At 29.7% G+C, this 21,546-nt stretch overlaps 6 protein-coding genes across 6 annotated transcripts; all 6 read left to right on the top strand.

Annotated features, from left to right (window-relative positions):
- Window positions 1-191: 191 nt before the first annotated feature.
- BN7_4405 (putative transcriptional regulatory protein) lies at window positions 192-2,882 on the top strand (the record flags this gene model as incomplete). The annotated part of the gene is made up of 1 exon (XM_011275029.1): window positions 192-2,882. The coding sequence occupies one exon, from the start codon at window positions 192-194 to the stop codon at window positions 2,880-2,882; it is 2,691 nt and encodes an 896-aa protein (XP_011273331.1).
- Window positions 2,883-3,194: 312 nt separating this feature from the next.
- Window positions 3,195-4,019, top strand: BN7_4404 (EVE domain-containing protein; the record flags this gene model as incomplete). Its single annotated transcript, XM_011275028.1, has 1 exon — window positions 3,195-4,019. One exon carries the CDS (start codon window positions 3,195-3,197, stop codon window positions 4,017-4,019), a length of 825 nt encoding a protein of 274 aa, XP_011273330.1.
- Window positions 4,020-4,202: 183 nt separating this feature from the next.
- RAD54 (DNA-dependent ATPase RAD54) lies at window positions 4,203-6,722 on the top strand (the record flags this gene model as incomplete). Its single annotated transcript, XM_011275027.1, has 1 exon — window positions 4,203-6,722. One exon carries the CDS (start codon window positions 4,203-4,205, stop codon window positions 6,720-6,722), a length of 2,520 nt encoding a protein of 839 aa, XP_011273329.1.
- A 5,884-nt stretch (window positions 6,723-12,606) lies between these two features.
- Window positions 12,607-13,521, top strand: BN7_4402 (uncharacterized protein; the record flags this gene model as incomplete). Its single annotated transcript, XM_011275026.1, has 1 exon — window positions 12,607-13,521. One exon carries the CDS (start codon window positions 12,607-12,609, stop codon window positions 13,519-13,521), a length of 915 nt encoding a protein of 304 aa, XP_011273328.1.
- Window positions 13,522-17,239: 3,718 nt separating this feature from the next.
- BN7_4401 (uncharacterized protein) lies at window positions 17,240-18,145 on the top strand (the record flags this gene model as incomplete). The annotated part of the gene is made up of 1 exon (XM_011275025.1): window positions 17,240-18,145. One exon carries the CDS (start codon window positions 17,240-17,242, stop codon window positions 18,143-18,145), a length of 906 nt encoding a protein of 301 aa, XP_011273327.1.
- Window positions 18,146-18,460: 315 nt separating this feature from the next.
- On the top strand, window positions 18,461-21,428 carry YRB30 (Yrb30p; the record flags this gene model as incomplete). The annotated part of the gene is made up of 2 exons (XM_011275024.1): window positions 18,461-19,348; window positions 19,851-21,428. 2 exons carry the CDS (start codon window positions 18,461-18,463, stop codon window positions 21,426-21,428), a joined length of 2,466 nt encoding a protein of 821 aa, XP_011273326.1.
- Window positions 21,429-21,546: the final 118 nt, after the last annotated feature.

Below are 21,546 nucleotides of genomic sequence, written 5' to 3'. Positions count from 1 at the left end.
AAGATGGATATTGGAAAATATTCCATACGAGATGAGCTTGTAATTTGACATCTTTTATACTACAAAGATTCATAATTTGTACTGGAGTTTTTGATTTTGTGATTGTTGATATATACTCATATATTCAAGTTTGTGTTTTATTGGTGATTAAGTGGGTTATATAGTGGGTTATTCAATTAAGGGCTTCAACCATGTCTACACAGGACAACCAAAATCAACCCCAGCAAAAGAGGCAAAAGATCAAGAAGGCGTGTGATAACTGTCGTACAAGAAAGATTAAATGTAATGGTGAACAACCTTGCTCAAAATGTTCTACAACAGGGATCCAGTGTCTTTATACTTATGTTGAGAAAAAAAGAGTTGTTAAAAAGAAGGATAATAATAATACAAAATTATCAAATAATAGTATTGAAACACTTGATAATAGAATGAATAAAATGGAATCTTTGATAAGTACGTTGATTGAAAAGCTTAATGGTCCATCAAGTCTTAGTGGGAATTCTGAATCCATATCACCAGATTCTAAAGATACAGAAACTAATTCAAATTCAAGTGATGTATCAATTGAAGCTTCTCCAGAGGCAAATATAGTTGAAAATAAAGATCCAATTCAAGTTCAATCTCAACAAGAAGATCAAGGAATAGCTGCACTCTGTGGTGGCGTTAAACAGGATCCAAAATTACCAGATGAAGATAAATTTATTGGCTCTCAATCTTCATTATCTGTACTTTCTCCAAGAGGTGTTCTATGGCTATCAAAAAAAGTTAATGATCCAAATTTAGCTAAGAATTTCAAAAATTTAATTGGTAGATCTCATAAAGTTTTCTATAATTACATGAAACCTTGGTTAGAACCTATTGATAGTCATCAAGTTGCTCCATTACCTCCAAGAGAACTTTTCAATGAATTATTAGAATATTACAATAATGAATTAAATCATTTCACATTCACTGTCCCCCTTGAAGAAATGAAATCCATCTCTGAAGAATATTATAAAGCTAAAGAAGGTAAACCACATAAACATTTATCAAATTCAGATCATTTAATTTTACATAGTGCTATTGCATTAGCTACTACAGTTAGATTAGAAAAATATATTGATTTCCCAGAAGAATTTTCTAAAACTCAAATATTGGAACAAGTTCATTTGAAAAGTGCAATTTTTTATTTCCATAGAATTTTAATGATGGGTGAAGGTATAAAATCTCTTCAAGGGATATTATTATTAGTTGCACATTCAAATACTTCATTAATACAACATTCAAATTTTATGTTAATCTCCACAGCAATTAGATTAGGCCAAACCATGGGATTACATAGAGTTGAATCATTTTTAAACATGTCTGAAGATGAAAAAATTAAAAGAAGAACTATTTGGTGGATTTGTTATCTTTTGGATAGAGTTAATTGTTTACAAGGTGGGAAACCTATAACGGTTAGTGAACCTGATATGTCAACTATGGATTTAAATGAATTGAAAATCACATTATTAAAACAATACCCGGCAAATTTACTAGAAAAAGTCATATCTGGTGAATGGGATATAATGGATCCTTATGTTAAACAATATTTTGAGTCAAATATAAACTCAAATTCAAATGTTAGTGTTGGTCCAATTATATCTTATTTCATAAGTAGTTTTTTCAAATTTACTTCAGAGGCTTATGATAAATTATTTTGTGCAACTGCTTTATCAGGTAAAACTGCAGATCAAATTATGGAAATCATTGAAATTTTGAATTTTAAATTAGAAGCTATTAATGATAATGTACCAATTTCATTTAGACCTGGAAATCCATTGAAACTTGGGTTTTATAATCAAATTGTTGATCATCATTTATTAATGTTACATTTTTCATATTATTTACATGTTATGATTATTAATAGAATGTCGTTCAAGAGATCATGGTTAAATCATGATGAAAATCATTCAGATGATAATTCCAAGATTTTACCAAGACAGAAAAAATCAATTGCTAAATGTCTTGATGCTGCAAGAAATATACTGAATATTGTTCAAAAGATGGGTGTTTATAAAGTTTCAATTTTTAATGTTTCGTTATTTGTATTTTTATCATCTTTTTTCACTTTATTAACTGCATGTTTAGAGTTCCCCAATACTTTAGAAACTAAAAATGATTTAGAATTAATGCAAAGAATTGCAAATGAATTTTTCTCAAAATTGAAAAATATGTCTAAAAATTTTGGTGATGATAAATTGGTTAATATAATTGATAATATGACAAAATTTTTCCTTAGAATTGGATTTTTAGTTTATAACAATTCAAATCAAGATAAATTAGATATAACTTCAATTGAAAATGACTTGAAAAACTATGAACAATCATTAGATCAAGAACATCATAATAATCATAATCATAGAAAAAGAAAACATAATCATGGATCTACTACACATGGGTTACAACATGGTCAAGATCTTAAAAATTATTCAAGTACCACTAATAAATCTCAACAAACTGCTCCTTATTCACCAAATAATCCTTCATCATTAAATAATGTTAGATATGGTCAATCCCCAAATTCATTAAACTCTCCAATAGATTCACAGAGAAGATCAAGTCAACAAAACACACCAGATTTGAATAATATCTTGAATGACCCAATTTCTTCAAATTTAAATGGTGTATCAAATGAAGGAACAAGAAATGTTTCAGGATCTTATGCACCATCGATGAGATCAACATCAAGTACTACAACTGAAACACCATCATTTGATCCATTTGCAATGAATAATGAATTTGATATAAGTTCAAATTCTAATGTTTTCCAACAATTATTCCCAATACCAAACTTATTTTTTGGGAATTCAGGATTTGATGATAAGAATTCAAATGAATTTAATGGTCATTTTGAATGGTGATTGGGTTACGGATTTTTATTAGGTAAGGGGGGTTCATATGATAATAATAATATAATATAATATATGATACAATTAATATGATACAGTATAATAATATATAGGAAATACATAAATATTCAGATCTGTAATGTAATGGATATATTAAAACTTTGGACTTCTTTCCATTGTAATATTCTACAGGGAAATGAGATCCCGGCATTGAAAAATTACGCGACTCAATAACGGAAAGTTCAAAATCAATTGTACTCATGATAACCAAATAGATACAGTATCAAATATCACCAAGTAACAGTCGGTTTTATTACAAAAAGAATGTCAATTGACTCTGATCGTCAAGAGTTATTTTTCAAATTAGTATTACTTTCCATTCCAGCTGCATTAGTCAAAGCAGGAATTATAGATCCATCCGCAAACATTACATTAGAAAATATGCCTTTAAAAATCACCAAACCAACAAAGAAATCTTCAAGATCATATAGTACTAAAACTAATAAAGATACTTTGAAGGATAAAATTGAATCAGATTCAAATCAATTGATTAAACCAATACCTAAAAAACCTGCAGAATTTCCTAAGGATCCAAAAAATAATAATGTTAGATATTGGCTTATAAAATCAGAACCATTAACAAGAATTGATCCTAAAACAGGTAAAGATGTTAAATTCCCATTAAGTGAATTACAAAAAGTTGAATTTGAAACATGGGATGGTGTAAGAAATCACGAGGCCAAAAATAATATGTTAAATATGGCCAAGGGTGATTATTTATTATTTTATCATTCAAATACATCAAATCCTGGTATTGTTGGATTAGCAAAAGTTCATAATGAAGCACATCCAGATCCAACACAATTTGATCCTAAGAGCAATTACTACGATGCTAAATCTACAAAAGAAGCTCCAAGATGGTGGTGCGTTGACGTAGCATTTTTAAGAAGATTCAGATCTAAAGTGACATTAGAAGAGTTAAGATCTAATCCTAAATTACAAGAAATGTCATTAGTCAAGAGAGGAAGACTCAGTGTGACTCCTGTGAGATTGGAGGAATACTATGAAGTTCTCGCAATGGAAAAAGAGAAACCCTTGGATGATGATATTGACTGTGATATTGATAGAAAGTTTGTAGAAATTGAATAAAATGTTTATGGATATTTTGATATTTTTTGATATTTTGTATAAGCAAAATCGTTTCGCGTAGTGGCGTTTTTTTAATTTTCAAGCGCGTTCCAAAAGTTTATTAGTAAACAAAAACATCAAAACATAAACAAACAATAAACAGAGAAGAACTACACCAAGATAGACTACAAGAACAGAAGGAGAATGGGTAGACTACCAAAGAAACCAACCAGTGAGCTAGGAACAGGTGCTGGGATTAACGCTGTGAGGCGCCCAAGAGCCATGACGGATTCTTCTTCAACTTTGTCTAAACCGTTCAAAGTACCATTCAAAACTAGATCAAGTGCCATATCTAGTGGCGGGAAACCAGTTAGATCTGCTAGGCTCAAAGGTCCAGAATCTTATGCTATGATGTCTGTTGAAGATGACAAGGAGAATAACGATATGGTGGATATAGACGGTCAAACCATAATGAAGAGGAAAAATGCACTAAGTTTAAGAAGACTTATCACTGATAATAATTATGGGTCAACTATGGAAACAACTTTAAGAAGATCATTCACTAGTCCCCTGGCTTCTAAACCAAATGCTGCTAATATATTACCACCACCTCCATTGGGAACCAAGAGAAAACCAATAATGGTACCGAGACCTTTACATGATCCTTCAGATGAATCTGCAATTGTTCTTTATGATCCTACAGTGGAAAAAATCATTAGTGATGATGATCTTGAAGCTTTAGATAAAGCTATTGCTGAGGCAAAGGCTAGAGATGAGGGTAAAACTTTAGAATGCTCTATTGAATTGGAAGAGCGTCCTTCAAAGAGAAGAAATGTTCATAAATCTTTAAATGAAATATTGGGTATAACTAAAAATCCTGAAGATGAAGGTAAAAAATTCCCTGATGTTCCAGTTATTATTGATCCTAAGCTTACCAAGATTTTAAGACCTCATCAAGTTGAAGGTGTTAAATTCTTGTATAGATGTGTTTCAGGTCTTGTTGATCCAAGAGCTAAAGGTTGTATTATGGCTGATGAAATGGGGTTAGGTAAGACTTTACAATGTATTGCATTAATGTGGACTCTTTTGAAACAAGGTCCTAGAGGTAAGAAAACAATTGATAAATGTATTGTTGTTTGTCCATCATCTTTAGTTAGAAATTGGGCTAATGAATTAACTAAATGGTTAGGTGAAGGTGCTCCAACTCCATTAGCTATAGATGGGAAATCAACAAAACCAAATGAAGTGGGGTCAAGTATACAACAATGGTCTTTAGCTAAGGGAAGAAATGTTGTTAGACCAGTATTAATTATTTCATATGAAACTTTAAGAAGAAATGTTGAAAATTTGAAAAACACAGAAATTGGTTTACTTTTAGCTGATGAAGGTCATAGATTGAAAAATGGTGATTCATTAACTTTTACATCACTTGATAGTTTAAATTGTAAAAGAAGAGTTATATTATCAGGGACACCAATTCAAAATGATTTATCTGAATATTTTGCACTTTTAAATTTTGCAAATCCTGGGTTATTAGGTACAAGAATTGAATTTAGGAAAAATTTTGAAATTCCAATTTTAAAAGGTCGTGATGCTGATGCAACTGATAAAGAAGTTGAAGATGGTCAAAAAAAATTAGGAATGTTATCAACTATAGTTTCAAAATTCATTATTAGAAGAACAAATGATATCTTATCAAAATATTTACCATGTAAATATGAACATGTTATATTTGTTAATTTATCTCCAATGCAAGAAAAACTTTATCATCATTTCATTACAAGTCCTGATATTAAAAAATTATTAAAAGGTGTTGGTTCACAACCATTAAAAGCTATTGGATTATTGAAAAAACTTTGTAATCATCCAGATTTAATTAATTTAGATGAAGATTTTGAGGGTTCTGATCATTTAATTCCCGATGATTATATAAACTCCATTACTGGTGGTGGTCGTAATAGAGAAGTTCAAACATGGCAATCTGGTAAATTTTCTATATTAGAGAGATTTTTAGCCAAGATTAAAAAAGAATCAAATGATAAAATTGTGTTAATTTCAAATTATACACAAACTTTAGATTTAATTGAAAAAATGTGCAGACATAATCATTATGGTAATTTAAGATTAGATGGTACTATGAATATTAATAAAAGACAAAAACTTGTTGATAGATTTAATGATCCTGAAAGTCCAGAATTTATTTTCTTATTAAGTTCCAAAGCTGGTGGTTGTGGTATTAATTTAATTGGTGCAAATAGGTTAATTTTAATTGACCCAGATTGGAATCCTGCTTCAGATCAACAAGCATTAGCAAGAGTTTGGAGAGATGGACAAAAGAAAGATTGTTTTATTTATAGATTCATTACAACAGGTTCAATTGAAGAAAAAATTTTCCAACGTCAATCAATGAAGATGAGTTTAAGTTCATGTGTTGTTGATGAAAATCAAGATGTTGAAAGATTATTCTCCACAGATAATTTAAGACAATTATTTCAATTTAATAAAAACACTATATGTGATACACATGATACATTCCATTGTAAAAGATGTAAAAAAGAGGATGGGAAACAAACAATAAGATCAGATGTTATGCTTTATGGTGATGCAACAACATGGAATCATATAAATCATAAAGGATTAAAAATGACTAATGATCATTTATTAAAAAATGAATTTGAATTCAATGAAATTAGTTATGTTTTCCAATATATTTCACATGTTTAAGATGATATGTATATAGACTATAATTTAATGACGATTAATGCATACTATATATAAAATGTAGTTTTATCATCGTATATATGTCTACAGAATTGAATTGATTTGGAAAAATTATATTCAAACATTTAAGCTCCAAGACTGATCATTTTATGGTAAAAGAACGTAAAGCACCTATCCCATGTCAAAATGAATACAGAATTGAGTAAATGCTTGTCTTGTTTATTAATTTATGCAGTTGGTTATGAATAAAATTGTATAATACCATTCACTGTTGTTTTGAAATGATTGAATCTCAGCAATAACACATTTATAGTAGTCTGCAAACAAATAAAAAACTAATTAAAGTTACTTTCATTGGAGTAAATGGTGACCTGCCAGCTATAGCTAAAATAATAAAAACATAATGGGAGTCGAGCATTATCAGGATGCAGGTTTTGCACAGTACCCTATATTTAAAGACGTGGTACAGGTACGTTGAACAATCAAAAAGAATATAAAATTTTCGATGAAAAACTTCAACTTTCTAACGCCTCGAATTTTCTATACACTGTACTACAAAAGATGAATTACTTAATAATTATATATAAATCGACAATGAATTCTGGATTTCATTAGATACTCATGGGATATATATCAATATATGATAGCTATGAATCTTTAGAGGTAGCTTATTGACATTTCTTGATCATTCAACTTTTTCCTCAAAGATACACTTCAGATCTAGAATTTTCATCTTCATTGATTCCATCATAGTTTGTTTAGTTATATATAACATGTATACTCATGTCGACAATACCATCGTCTATTGGTATTTCGTGATCTATATTAATACTGTTCATACTACATGACAATAATGTGATCAAAAATAATCAAACATTCAAACTCCAATACTGATCACTTTATAAAACTCAATGATAGTCCATGTCAAAATGAATGCAGTTATGGATAAATGTCTGTTTTGTATTCAGTTTTATGTATAAAAGGCTATAATTGCGTCAAGTAAAAACAACTGTATCACTGATATTAAATCGGTGATTTCTATGTGCTTAGCCAAGTGATAATCTGACAATAATACTAATCAATAACCATTAATTATGCAATAAATTGAATGTAATGTAGTTATCAATTTCCTGGGAACCTCTGGAGATATGCCCGCACTAGCCAAACTGACAGGCACTAAAGGGAGTAGATGCAAACAGCCCCTGTAGATTTTGTTGCTCTATGAAGCCTCATTTTCGAAGTAGTCTGAAGATTATTGAAAGCTGGTGAATTCTTATATTTATTGAAGAAAATATTTTTAGCGATCTTTGAAATTTAACTATAAGATCACGTGAAGAAGAATAAATAAATTCATAAACAGGAGAAGTAGTTTATCAAAGTTAATTAACATAAGGGTATGTAAATGGGTAGTAAATCTGTGAAGAAATTGGACTCATACAAGCGTTAACATATTTCTACTGCTTGAACAAAGCATGACTAGTTCAGTTCTTTGGAGATTACGCGTTTTACAGACCTACGGACATATCAACATATTGAATCGATCAAGCAAATTTTACGTTATATAGGACATATAATCATAGTAAACTAAGGTAGTTCAATATATAAATGAATCCATTTGGTTTTTGGCTACGTTGAATATTCTACAACCACTTTCAAATAATAATCAAAGTCAATCAAACATTTAAACCTCAAAACTGATCACTTTATGAAACAAACAAGAATATGTCTAATCCATGTCAAAATGAATACAGAATTGACTAAATATTTGTCTTGTTTATTAATCTATGCATTTAGTTATGAATCAAATTGATTGGCACATTCAACGTTGTTCTAAAATATATGAATCTCAACAATAACACACTTATAATTCATAATAGTTTGCTGCATAGTAATAAGGTCCACGTAGTCAATATTGAAATTAGAGGCGACATGCCAGGAAGCGACCACTTCACAAAACTCTTAGGAAAAAACTGCAATAGCCCATGCCGATTCTGTATAGTAACAAGAACACAAATTTTCATGAGTAAACTAGACGTTACTGAGAGGTTGTTGGTAGGTAATATTTTGCGAAAAAAAAATTTAGCGACCAGCTTTCCAAACTCATCATGAAACTAGATTTAAGAGTATTTAATCGCATGAAGAAACAGCTAATTATTTGCAATATATGTCATATCCGATGAACAAACTTGTCCATATGACAGAATTATATTAGCCAAGGGGTGCAGCGCATTTATATGGAACTAAAGTGCAATAACGACCCATGATCAAGATTATTCAATGCTCTGAATTCATAATAGGTGTGTCATGTGTCATGGATCGTTCTACCACCAATCGCAAAAGTATAATATCCCCAAAAGAAGAAACGCTAAAACTAAAGGCTTCCTATATTGAGTGTTTTGGTTCCGCGTATAACCACAGCAAAAGATATAACCATGGATCAATGTCCATTCCATGTATATAACTGGTAACGTCAACTGTGTATAGAAAGTAAAAGAAAGTAGTATTATATAGCGCGTCAAAATTCTTATATCATCATGTCATTTTTAGATAGAAGTTATTATGCTCGTCCAGTATTCTTTGAAGACATATCTTAATATACAACAGCTAGTACTACATGATAATGATTTGATAAGAAACAATCAAACATTTAAACTCCAATACTGATCACTTTATGAAACTCAATAGTATTCATGTCAAAATGAATGTAGTTATGGATAAATGTCTGTCTTGTATTCAGTTTTATGTATAAAAGGTTCTCATCACATCAAACTAAAACAACTATATGACAAATTGGAAATCTAGTGTATATATTTAACCAATTGAAGACGAGTAAACCATAATGTAAATTTATTATATCATAACTGAAGTTGTGCAATTCATGTATGCTGTTGCGGTGATATTCCAGCGCTGGCAAAACTAACAGGATAAAAAGGGTCTAAAGGCATGCCTTTCTGCAGAATCTGTTGTATAATTAAACCTCATGATAGAAGGAGCTTAGAAGATGAATATTTACAGATGTTGGTTTGTGAAGAGAATATTTTTAGCGAATTTTCAGCGTGCAGTATAATTCGTGAAGAAAGTTACATAATATATTCCGACAAGCAAATTGACCCATATAAGTATACTAGCGAATCGATATTGATGTAGTATAGATTAACAAGTGATACAACTTTTATGCTCTGTTATAAAACTCAATTTCTTCAACGAAAAATTAGTTTGAGCTGTTATATCCTTTGATACTATTGTATATACTTCAAATATCCCGAAGGTACATTGAAGCTGTTAATTTATAGTATATACTAATACAAACCCAATGTCACAATGATATAGTACAACTCTTACTTTTAGCTGTTCTTGATGCTCTACAACAATCCTTTCAAACGATTTTGCTTTTTATATCAGCTTTACAAGTACTACATTCAAAATAATTTGATCAAAATTACTCAAACACAAACTCCAAAACTGATCACTTCACGAAACAAAAGTTCATGTTAAAATGAATGCAGTATATGAAATAATGTTCGGCTTGTATTCAAAGAAGTCTGTATATAAGTTGGTCTCAGCTGACTGGTACGTGGACCTTCATAAATGATATGTTAAAGCTAAAACAACTCATGTAGAATGAACTAATATCCATGAAATCAGTTGATCAGCTTCAGAAACAGACAGCTTAAAATTCAGCAAGGTATGAACGAAGTAATTAGACAAGCATTTCAGTACATCATCCAAAAAAAATTTACATCACTTTTCTGCGGTTTAACAAAAACAGAATGCTGATAAGTTCAAGGGTCAAGGGCGTGTGGTAGTCTGTAGAAAATTAATCTTATCCTTTTTTTTGTTGATCCCTGAGCGAGGGTGGCTACTAACTACTAACCACTACCATTGACGCGCGAGTGGTGGTGACTCGTGAGATGTCAGTGAGCACTATCATGGTATCATGGTACAGCAACGATTAGCTAAATATATGTATTAGGTTCAGTGGATGTATCTGGTATAATGTATACGACGTATTTCTAGATCTACTGAAAGCTGCTAATCCTACAATGAATCATATCTTGTTATGAAAAAATTAATGATAAACATTTAAATTTGCAAAACTGATCACTTTATGGAACTACCAGTAGATCTAGCTGTCCATGTCAAAATGAATACAGAATTCAAACAAATGTCTGTCTTATGTATATTAACCTATGCAGTTGCTTATCAACAAAATTCATTTGAAATATATAAATAAATTATGACACTTTTTTAGTAGTCTGCATAGTAATATTGGTGAATTCATTTAAAGCTGGTAGGTGTAACTGGAGACAATCCCGCCATTAACAAAGTAATAAGCAGTAAGGGAGTCCATGGCATAAGCCCATGCAGGAATTGTGTAATCTTTTATCTAAGTTATTATAAGTTTCAATGAAAGAGGCCTTAGTTTAAAATTTTCAAAAACCTCACCTCCCAAACCCCCTCGAATTTTCTACACCGGCCATGTTCACAAAAATTCAACTACAAGACTACAAGAAATGAAATGTAATGATGGTTTAACAATAAATTAGAGATTCTGCTGGATATACGTATTGAGCGCTTTTATCCTCTAAATGTAAATCTAACGAAATCTTCCATTCATTTCTTGTTTTGCAGTCGTAGATTTCCTTCACCGAATCACTATTGATGCACACTGCATAGTCCCATAGTTCTATATAAAGTTGGTGATCCATATTAAATTACAATTATTTTCTAGCAATAATGAATATTGACCATCTCTGATTGTTTTGTAAGCTGTTATAGTACGACTCAGATACAAATGATTCTTGAAAAGTTACAACCGTTCTACACGACAATTTTTAGATCGAAAAAATATCAAACATCTAACTCCAACACTGATCACTTTATGAAAAACAATAGTATTCATGTCAAAATGAATGCAGTTATGGATAAATGTCTGTCTTGTATTCAGTCCAATGGATCAAAGGCTATCATTCATAGTATCAAAAGTTAAAATATATATCTGTATGATTGAAAAATAAACTATAATGCTAATCAATAACCATTATATTTTTATGCAATGAACTGAATGTAATATAATTGTAAATTTATAGGTCTATCAGGTGATCTACCCGCTCAAAACAAACTGACTGGCCAAAAGGATCAAATGGAATATGTCCATGTCGGTGGTGCTACCTATACATAAGCTCTCATTTATGACATATTGAAGATTGAAAGATGAAGTCGACCTAAATTTATAAATTGAGAAAATATTTTTAGCGATCTTTGAAAATTTAGCTGTATAATCACGTGAAGAAAACTGAAACAATTAATTGAGTACAAATCATCATTTTGATACTCATTAATTGAAAAATGCGAGCTTAGATATGGACTAACATCAACTAGTCCATCATTAGATACCAAGATATTTGGCGTATATAAAGAATTTGCCGTGATCTCGAGTGAAACTGAGAAAAAATTATAATCATGAGAAGTTTTTCAATGATTATCGATATAAAACAAGTATATGCTAACTTGATTAAAGGTATGAATCTCGTTAACTCAAATGTGAAGTTACTGTACAATAACAGTGTTAATAAAGTGACTAATACTCAAGATTTTAATTAAGTTGAGAGTTTAGATAGTAGTCTAGCAAATTGCACAACACTAATGAACTCATCAGCCGGTTGAAACAATTTATATGGTTTAAATTTTCTCAATATATTAACATTGACGTATATTATTCTCATAATTAATCACGTCAGAACCCATGTGCTACATATAATTATCCATGATTCTTCCCACCTATTGCATATAACTCTTACAATATGAAAAAAATTACATTTGAATAATTGGACTTGATGATTCAAACTTGTCTAGCTAAATTCGAATAACAATACACTCATATAAAATGAATACTACATTAACAGCCGAGCAGGAGAAAGGATACAACACAATTATAAATTTGACAGATCAAGAATTAATTGGAACGTTACGCTTGGAACCGGTGAGGCTAAGAAATAATCAACCAGCTACAATGTATCAGAATTGTCAATCTGGACGTTTTGTTGCTGCATTATGTGATCCAAGAACTTCTTATGAATTTAAATTTAATGAAGTTTTCGAAATTGTTGAACCTCAAAACGTTGAATACAAAAAATTTGCTGTCAAATTAGCATTGAAAAGTCATCCCACAAGTGCATTGAGTGAAGAAGATATCAATAATATAAAGGCTTATATTGATGGTTGTTATCAACCACACCACTTGGACATTTTTATGAGACCAGATTTAAATATCTCAGATGTTATAACTTATTTGAATAGAGTTCGTTCCTTGAAATCAGATAAAGAAATTGATGACGATGTTAGCAAAATCAACATAGAAAGGATTCCAAGGGTTCTTATTAACATAGGAAGTCCAGGGTTTCTAAAATGTTTTCATAAGTTATTAAATTTTTATTCAGATTCATTTGATACCAGTTATTCTCCAGAATATAAATTGATCGGTAAAGTTTTCCAAAGGCAAAGAGATAATTTTATGAGCATTGAAGGAACAATACCTCATCGTAACTGTGTTTATTTCTTTAAACCATTCAAGTCAAATAGTGAAGATTTTATCAACCGTGAGCTTCTTCAGGACTGTACAAAATTCTTTGAGAGTCTTGGACTGGGAATTTCTTCACCATTTAATCTCCATAATATGTTTTATTCAATATATGACATGGAATGTTCAAATGATAAGATCAACATCAAATTAAACCATGGTGACTTGTATGAAAAGGAATCCTTACCAAAATATTCTGACATTAAGTTTGAATTAGACTAAGTTGAAGACGAAGTACATATTCGATACAATAAACAATTGTTTAATTCTCAGATGAATAGATTAGAATACCCATAACGAAATCTAATCATCTCTTTGTTTTTAATTCTTAAGTATTTCATTGGATATACTGAGGCTGTCGCGCTGATTTTAAAACTAAGAATTCAATCATGATACAATACCTATTAGATATGAACGAAATTATTATGATCGCAGTACACATGGTTGAATATATAAATAATATATAGTGATGAGTCTTCCTAATATTAAATATCCTACAATCAATCATAGATCTTGTTATTGTCAAAATATTAATCAAACATCTGAACTTCAAAACTGATCACTTTATGAAATTATTTATAAATCCAAGAAATGGATTTTGGTGAAGAGAACCGACAAAAGACTGGGCCACACTATATACTACAAAGTTAGGGATAGCATATATATGTGTGTATACTCCATGTTTAGTGAACCCATTCTTGTTATCCAAGAATATAGCTATATAGAATATCTAGTGGGAAATTAACCCATTTATATATTTTGAGTTAATGAACGAGCAACCAATGTATAGAACCTAATAGAAAAGTTAATTAAGTTTGAATTCACATGAAAAGATGGAACGTATAAACCAGATAAAATTGAAATCTTTAGCTCTGGTAACAAACAGACAAAATAAGATGATATGATAATTGATAACAATGTAATAATATTGTGTTATGATCTTAGAATTTGGTTAATCAAAACATTTTGACAATTTAATGCATGATGAATATTATGAAATAAATCCAGTCGTAGACTTGAGTAATATAGCCAACGGAAATGTTTTGAAATACTTTTAAAAAGTATAAAATCATGTTTTAAAAACATCTTGTAGCTGAATGTAATATGAATTAAATAATATGGAATTTTGCAACTGAGTAAGATTTCATTTTAATATAATTTAACTTCAAATGTAATAGGAGATTCTGCAAACCTTTGGCTGAACAAATTAATTATGATAATTTAAATACCTGTCAAAAATGATAAAATATTGATTGATACCATAATAAAAGTATGCTTAGAAGATGGTTTGACTTTCATTTGTTAATCATGAAATTTATGAATGACTCTGAAGCTTTATAGCATAGAGGTTATATTTGAACATCATGAAAACTTTGACGATTAAAATACCAAATAAAAATCAAAAATGTCAAATACTTGCTCCCTTAATCGACAGTTTCAACTGTTGGTTGATAAAAACAGCAGGTAATCATAATAACAATTCAATAGAATGAGCTAACTTTGTAAAAGCCATAAATAAATGACTTTGTTCTTGAGTTACGTTTAACTAATGAATACAAACAATAATTTAGTAATTTGAACTATCATAAAGGTAATGTAAATGATCATAATTTGAAAATATTGGATGTTATGATTGATAATGTTAACATATATGTTATATTGATATTGATTGAGCAAAAACATAAATTATGATTTGTTAGCTGCTTTTAATATTGCAAGGTATAATATAAAATGTATTGTAATAATACTATAAAATTACTTAAAAATGATAATACCTAGTTGATATATCAGCAGTTATTCAACTTAAGCAATTTGTAAAGCATCAATCTTTTGCCTAATTCATCAAATAATAACCAGTGTACTGATATGCAACATTTGTAAAGTTTAATTATTTTTGAAAAACATCTTGAAAATGTCGGTAAAAATAATTTCAAATTGGATATGTATCAAAATAATGCTTTTGAAATATGATTCTGTAAACATGTGGATAACTTGTCTAATATAGAAAATAACAATAATAACAATGATTTATATAATTTAATCAATGTAAACTGATGATATGATGTTCAAACCATGATTATTGAAGTTGGTTCATATAACACGCATTTGATAAGTAATGCAAATAAGAATAATAATGAACGAAAATAACTGTAAATAATAGGATTGACAGCACCATTTGATAAAAAAATTGAACTTTGAATGAAGTATCTTATACGGACATCTAATATAATAATGATAAACTAAAGAAAACCACTTCTTGTAAAAGCAACTCTAATATTAATCTTATATGCGTATAGTAATAAAATGATTCTATGGTGAAAATAGTTGATGTGCTTCAAGAAAACCTAGTAAGTGTAAATGATGTTGTGATAACAGTTTATTTGTCAAATTTTCTTCAAGAACTGTTTCTCTGTGACGATTCATCAAAAGATGTAAAATATAATACCAATACCTTGAATAATCACTAAGTTAAAAGACAGAAATAATGATGAGTTGCTCAGTAAATCAAATGTATAGAGAAATAGTCTCAAATTGAAAGTGAAATGACAGTGAAACAACATAGACCAATATGTGAATTATAACCATTTTTCATCGATACAAATTGAAAATTATAAAAATTTGGAAAATTTGAAAATTGACATTTGTAACGGTTCCTCCCTGAATGAAAAACAAATGACATGACTTTTGATATTAATCAGCAGCGTATTAATACAATATGAGAGTAACAACATATAATTATTATTGAGACCACCTTCTGTAAACAAGGGTTTGAATAATAAAGACTTAAAAATACCCTTTGAATAACAAAATAAAACCACATAATTAGAACAGTATTAGGAATTTTGTAATTTTGACTTCTAATATTGATATGGTATCACTGAGATTAATAAGTATGGTAATAATAAAATGATAATTGTGTTTTTGACATTATCTTATTATCATGAGTATTTATGTGGGAATGAATGAAATGATATGATACTGAAAATGATTAACACCAAAATCAAATCAAAGAGCCAGACAAAGTGGATAGCAACATAGCTTGTCCCATTAGTTCATCATGGTTGTAGATAATAACCTTACTTCGAAATCTTCTTCTCTTTCTTAAATAAACCAAACATTCAATGCATTGATTCATCAGTGATTAATTTTTTTTTTTTTCATTAATTTTTCTCCTTATATAAAGTCATCGCGAATTCGCTTTACAGTTCAAAAATTCATCTTGCATAATTCTTTCTAAAATGTAAACAAACGTGAATCTTTTTAGTATAAAGAGAAACGGATCGTCATTTTGATACTCAATTGAAAAAAAGTGAGCTTGGATATGGACTGAAATTAACCCTTACTTATAAGCTCACCATATTTTACACCAAGATGTACGCATATAAAGAACTTGACGTTATCTCGAGTGAAACTGAGAAAAAATTATTAATGAGAAGTTTTTCAATGATGGTCTATATAAAACAAGGTATATAAGAATTTGGTGATCAAACCACGAAGTATGAAAATAATTGTGAATTATACGAAGCTGGTGAATTAGTTACTTATATATATAATATAATAGTATCTATAATAAAGCTCTTTAGAATAATACTCAAAATTCAAATTATATAAATATATATAAGCTAGGCTCATGCAGCTGAAAGTACTTAAAATATATAATAGACGTAGTAATTAGCAAATTGCACAACAGTAATGAACTGTACAGCAGCTGATCTGGCTGAAACAATTTGCATATATGGTTTAAATTCCCTCAATATATTTATATCGTCGTGTATTATTCTCATGATCAAATACCTCATGAGACGCCATGAGCTATATATTATTCATGCTCCTTCCATATATGACATATAACAACACTTACAACATGAAAATTTCAAAGCTTAAAATCAAAAGAACTTACGTTTGATCACAAGCTGGAATAGCTTTACATTAATCTAAAATGAATAATAATTTAACAGCTGCACAGGAAAAAGGATACAAAACAATTTTAAATCTGACAGATGAAGAATTAATTGGAACGTTGCGTTTGGAGCCGGTGAAGACAGAAACACGAGGTACAATGTATGAAAATTGTCAGTCTGAACGTTTCGTTGCTGCCTTATGTGATCCAAGAACTTCTTATGAATTCAAATTGAACGAAATTTTTGAAATTGTTGAACCTCAGAATGTTGAATATAAAAAATTTACTGTCAAATTAATATTGAAAAGTCATCCTACAAGTGCCTTGAGTGAAGGTGATATCAAGAATATAAAAGCTTATATTGATAGGTGTGAACGAGAACACTATTTGAACATATTCATGGAACCAGATTTGAATATTTCAGATGTTACGAGTTATTTGAATAGAGTTGGTTTTTTAAAGTCTGATAAAGAAGTTGATGATGATATTTGCAAAATTAACATAGAGAGGATTCCAAAAGTTTTGATTCACATTAAAACTCCAGAATTTTTCAGATGTTTCCATCAATTATTGAATATCTATTCAAACTCATTATTAAATTCAAGTCATTATTCACAATTCAAATTGATTGGGAAAGTCTTCCAAAGGCAGGGATCAAATTTTATAAGTATTGAAGGAACAATACCTCATCGTAATTGTGTTTATTTCTTCAAACCATTTTTCAAGCTGTCAAATCAAGAAGATTTTATCATTAATCGTGAGCTTTTTCAAATGTACTCAAATACGTTTAAAATGTTTGATCTTGGAAATGATTCATCAAATCTGCAGAAGAAATTTTATTCTATATATGACATGGACTGTCCAAATGATAAGATCAACGTCAAAAACAATATTGACAACCTGTATGAAAACGAATCTTTACCCCCTTATTCAAACATCGAATGATTTTTTTGTTTAATTTGGTTTATAAAAATGTCTATTGGTAAATCGACGTTAATATACACCAGCTATAGTATGTATCCTCGTGAAGTGTGATACTATTCTCATGCTAGTCACTTGGAACCAACTTTGAATGTATTAAAGTTCAAAAACACCGTTACTATGTGAACACTGAATACCGGCGGTCCCCGGTGATATAACTGCCACAAACACACATTTAACATCTAGTCAAAGATTTATTAACAATTGTTTTCATCAGCATTAATAGGTACTCTACTGATCAAAGGGAATTAGTATTATAAGAAAGATATTATTGAAAGAATGAAGTTCAGTATCAAGAACAGTTGGTGTGATTTTGAATTTGATAGTAGTACTGGTGCCGGTACACAATCCTATAATATTCCCCTTGAAAATATTCGTGAAGCTGAAGGTGCTCGTTTGCTGTCGTCAGACGAAAATGATATAGTTTCAAGTCAAGCAACTACTAGTGGTCATCATAATACATCTGCTGCTGTTCCATTCTCTACCCATAAGTGGTCAAATATATTTGGCTCTATAACTGCTGTCGGCTCACGTTTTTTCTTTTTTTCAGTGGTGGTGTTAGCAATATGTGGATTGATAGGTGCTCCCATTAAATTAATCATGAATTCAAGAAATGTTAATTCAAACTATACTAGGGTTCAAGATCTTTCAAAAACGGCTTTGAACATCACAATTGAAAGTTGTTTAAGTTCCATAATTTTCAAAGAGCATACAAAACAGGAAATAGTTTTAGAATTATCTGAGGAAAGAAATGCGTTAGATTTTTCAATCGAAGATCTACAGATTGATTTTTTGTTAGAGATGGACAAATTTACCAATGTTACTTGCTCCAGCCTTATTGGTAAAGAATTTAATAAACTAACGAGCTTAGATTCTGCAAGCAGTTGCTCTGAGCATGAATGTGTTGACGGTCAAGTTATGACAAATGGATTTTTCACTCCATCGTTTGATGGGATTATAAAACTAAAAGAATACTCCTATTTTTACTTTAATGATCTTGAAGACAAGTTCATTGATGATTACAAGAAAAAAATTGCCATTAACAGTTCAGATCTTTTAACACAAAGAATATTAACCGTTTCCATTTTAACTAACCTTGTTTTGCTGTTGTTTTCATTAGCTGATTCTTCTGATTCACTTTATAGGTATTCTCCTAAAAAGGCATTAGTATTATTCATATTATTACTCTCAGCAACTCTTTGGTACAATTATTCACTATAATTATCTTGTTGAATGTTTAATATTCGTTATTGGTAATTAATTGATTTATTGACATCTGCTATTTTGAAGCTGCTTTTGATGAAATTTCAAGTAGGTATTATAAATATGAAGCACTATATCAATCAAGTGAATTACAAGATCCATTTTGCATCACGGATAAGCGAAATTCATATATACGTTGTCGAGGTTTGTGAAGTTGTGTAGGTAAACTTGAATTAATCATCGCGAATTGCAGGTTCTTCAAAAATTTATGTCACATTCTTTTCAAAACGTAAACAAAGAAAAATAAAATTAAATTGTGAATGTTTTTGATTTTGATATAAAGGGAAGGAAATTGCCACTTTGATATTCAATTAAGAAATCATACAATGGATGAGATATTGTCTAAAGTGTGTAGTCATAGTCATTTGAGCTAACAGAATATCAGTACTAACCCCTTTCAATCTAGGCTGGTAGTCAAGCGGTTACATTCGCCATAAGATCTGGTATATCAATAGCTTCAGGTTATGCTGTTAAATCAGTTACAAAGTTCCTTGCGAAAGTTCCAGATGATCAAAGATTGAAATTAGAAAGAACTAAGCATAAACTACAAACAAGAATTGAAATTGTTTCAAGTGCTATTGATTTAATTAAATTAGTTGCTAGTAGAGGTAATACAAATCTTTCAAGTACATTAAAATTAACAAAGGATTTAAAAGATGAAATTGATCAATTTGATGATAAAATCCAGACTATAACCGAATCTTATGGTAATAAGAAAGATGTTAACTCTGTTAATAATGTGAAATTATACATGCTGGATCTTTTAAGTAGAATTGAAGAAGCTATACCATTAATTAATTTATCTTTAACAACTTCAGGTGCAAATTTAAGTGGTACTTTATCGAATCAAGTCTCTCCTGGTAGATTATTACAAGCTTCAAATTTTGTTAATAAGTCAAATGAATTATTCAATAATAAGGAAGAATTACAAATTGGCCCAATGTTTCAATTGACCTTATATTCAATCTTTTATCATAAAGGCAGAATAATAAATAATAGATTGAATGAAATTAGTTGGAAAGAAGATTTTACAAGAGCAAATGTTTCAGTTATTAGATTACCTTCTGAAATTAATGAATATGATTATGTCTTGAGAATAAAGGAAAATTTCAATGATGATCGTTATCATGATGATGAAGATGAACCAAAATTAATTGAATTAGATATTAGTACAATAACAAGGTTATTTTTCAGTGCATCTGGGAAATTATTAAAATTAGAAGATAGATCATCACCTGTATTAGTCTTAAAAATTAATAAAATTTTTGATGATCAAGATTCTGAAAATTCACAATCAAGTATATCAGATTTAAATCAAATTGAATGGTTATCATTAGGTGAATATGAGCAACTATATAACGATTCTTCAGATGAAAGTGGAAGTGATGATGAAGACAATACACCAATCAAACCAAAACAACAAGCTTCATCAAAAGATCAATCTCAATCATCATTATCATTATTAGAATACATCTTAAGACTTTGTGTCCTACAAACAAATGATCAATCATCAATCCTTGAGGTAAATGATGAAAGACTAGCCTTATACTTGAATGATGAAAACCATTCATCTGAAAATCCAATATCATCAAATACCAACAATGAATTTGAAAATGAATCATCCCCTGTTAGAATTATTGAAAGAAAACCCAAAACTAGTTATAGTACAAAATCAACACCAAGTAATACCCCAAAATCAAATTCAACAAATGATATAACATCTCGTTTAAAAAAATTAGAAGTTACCCAGGATCCATCAACTCCACAAAAACCTGGATCATCTTCATCTATTTCTGATAATTCTCAAGAAGATAAAAATGGTAGTCCTTTACCTGGTGATACCCAGAGTAATATTCAATTAACACCATGGGAAAAGGATAAAATTTCAAAATTGAAGAATTTTGGAACTCCTGTTGGTGGTGGATATGGAACTCCTTCAAGTTTACTGAGGAAGAAAGTTTTAAGAAGAAATTTGAATGATTAAGCTGATAGCTCAATGTTTTATAATTAGGAATTTAATGTTTAATATCTTTATGTGTTGGTATTTTGTAAATTGGAATTAGATCGAGTTTATATTGTTATATATATTTACTTAATTGCCG

The sequence above is a fragment of the Wickerhamomyces ciferrii genome, contig 00156 (genome assembly GCF_000313485.1).
Source record: "Wickerhamomyces ciferrii WGS project CAIF00000000 data, strain NRRL Y-1031 F-60-10, contig 00156, whole genome shotgun sequence".
Lineage (NCBI taxonomy): Eukaryota > Fungi > Ascomycota > Saccharomycetes > Phaffomycetales > Wickerhamomycetaceae > Hansenula > Hansenula ciferrii.
The sequence above is the reverse complement of the archived record's forward strand: the minus strand, read 5'-3'. Positions and strand labels throughout refer to the sequence as shown.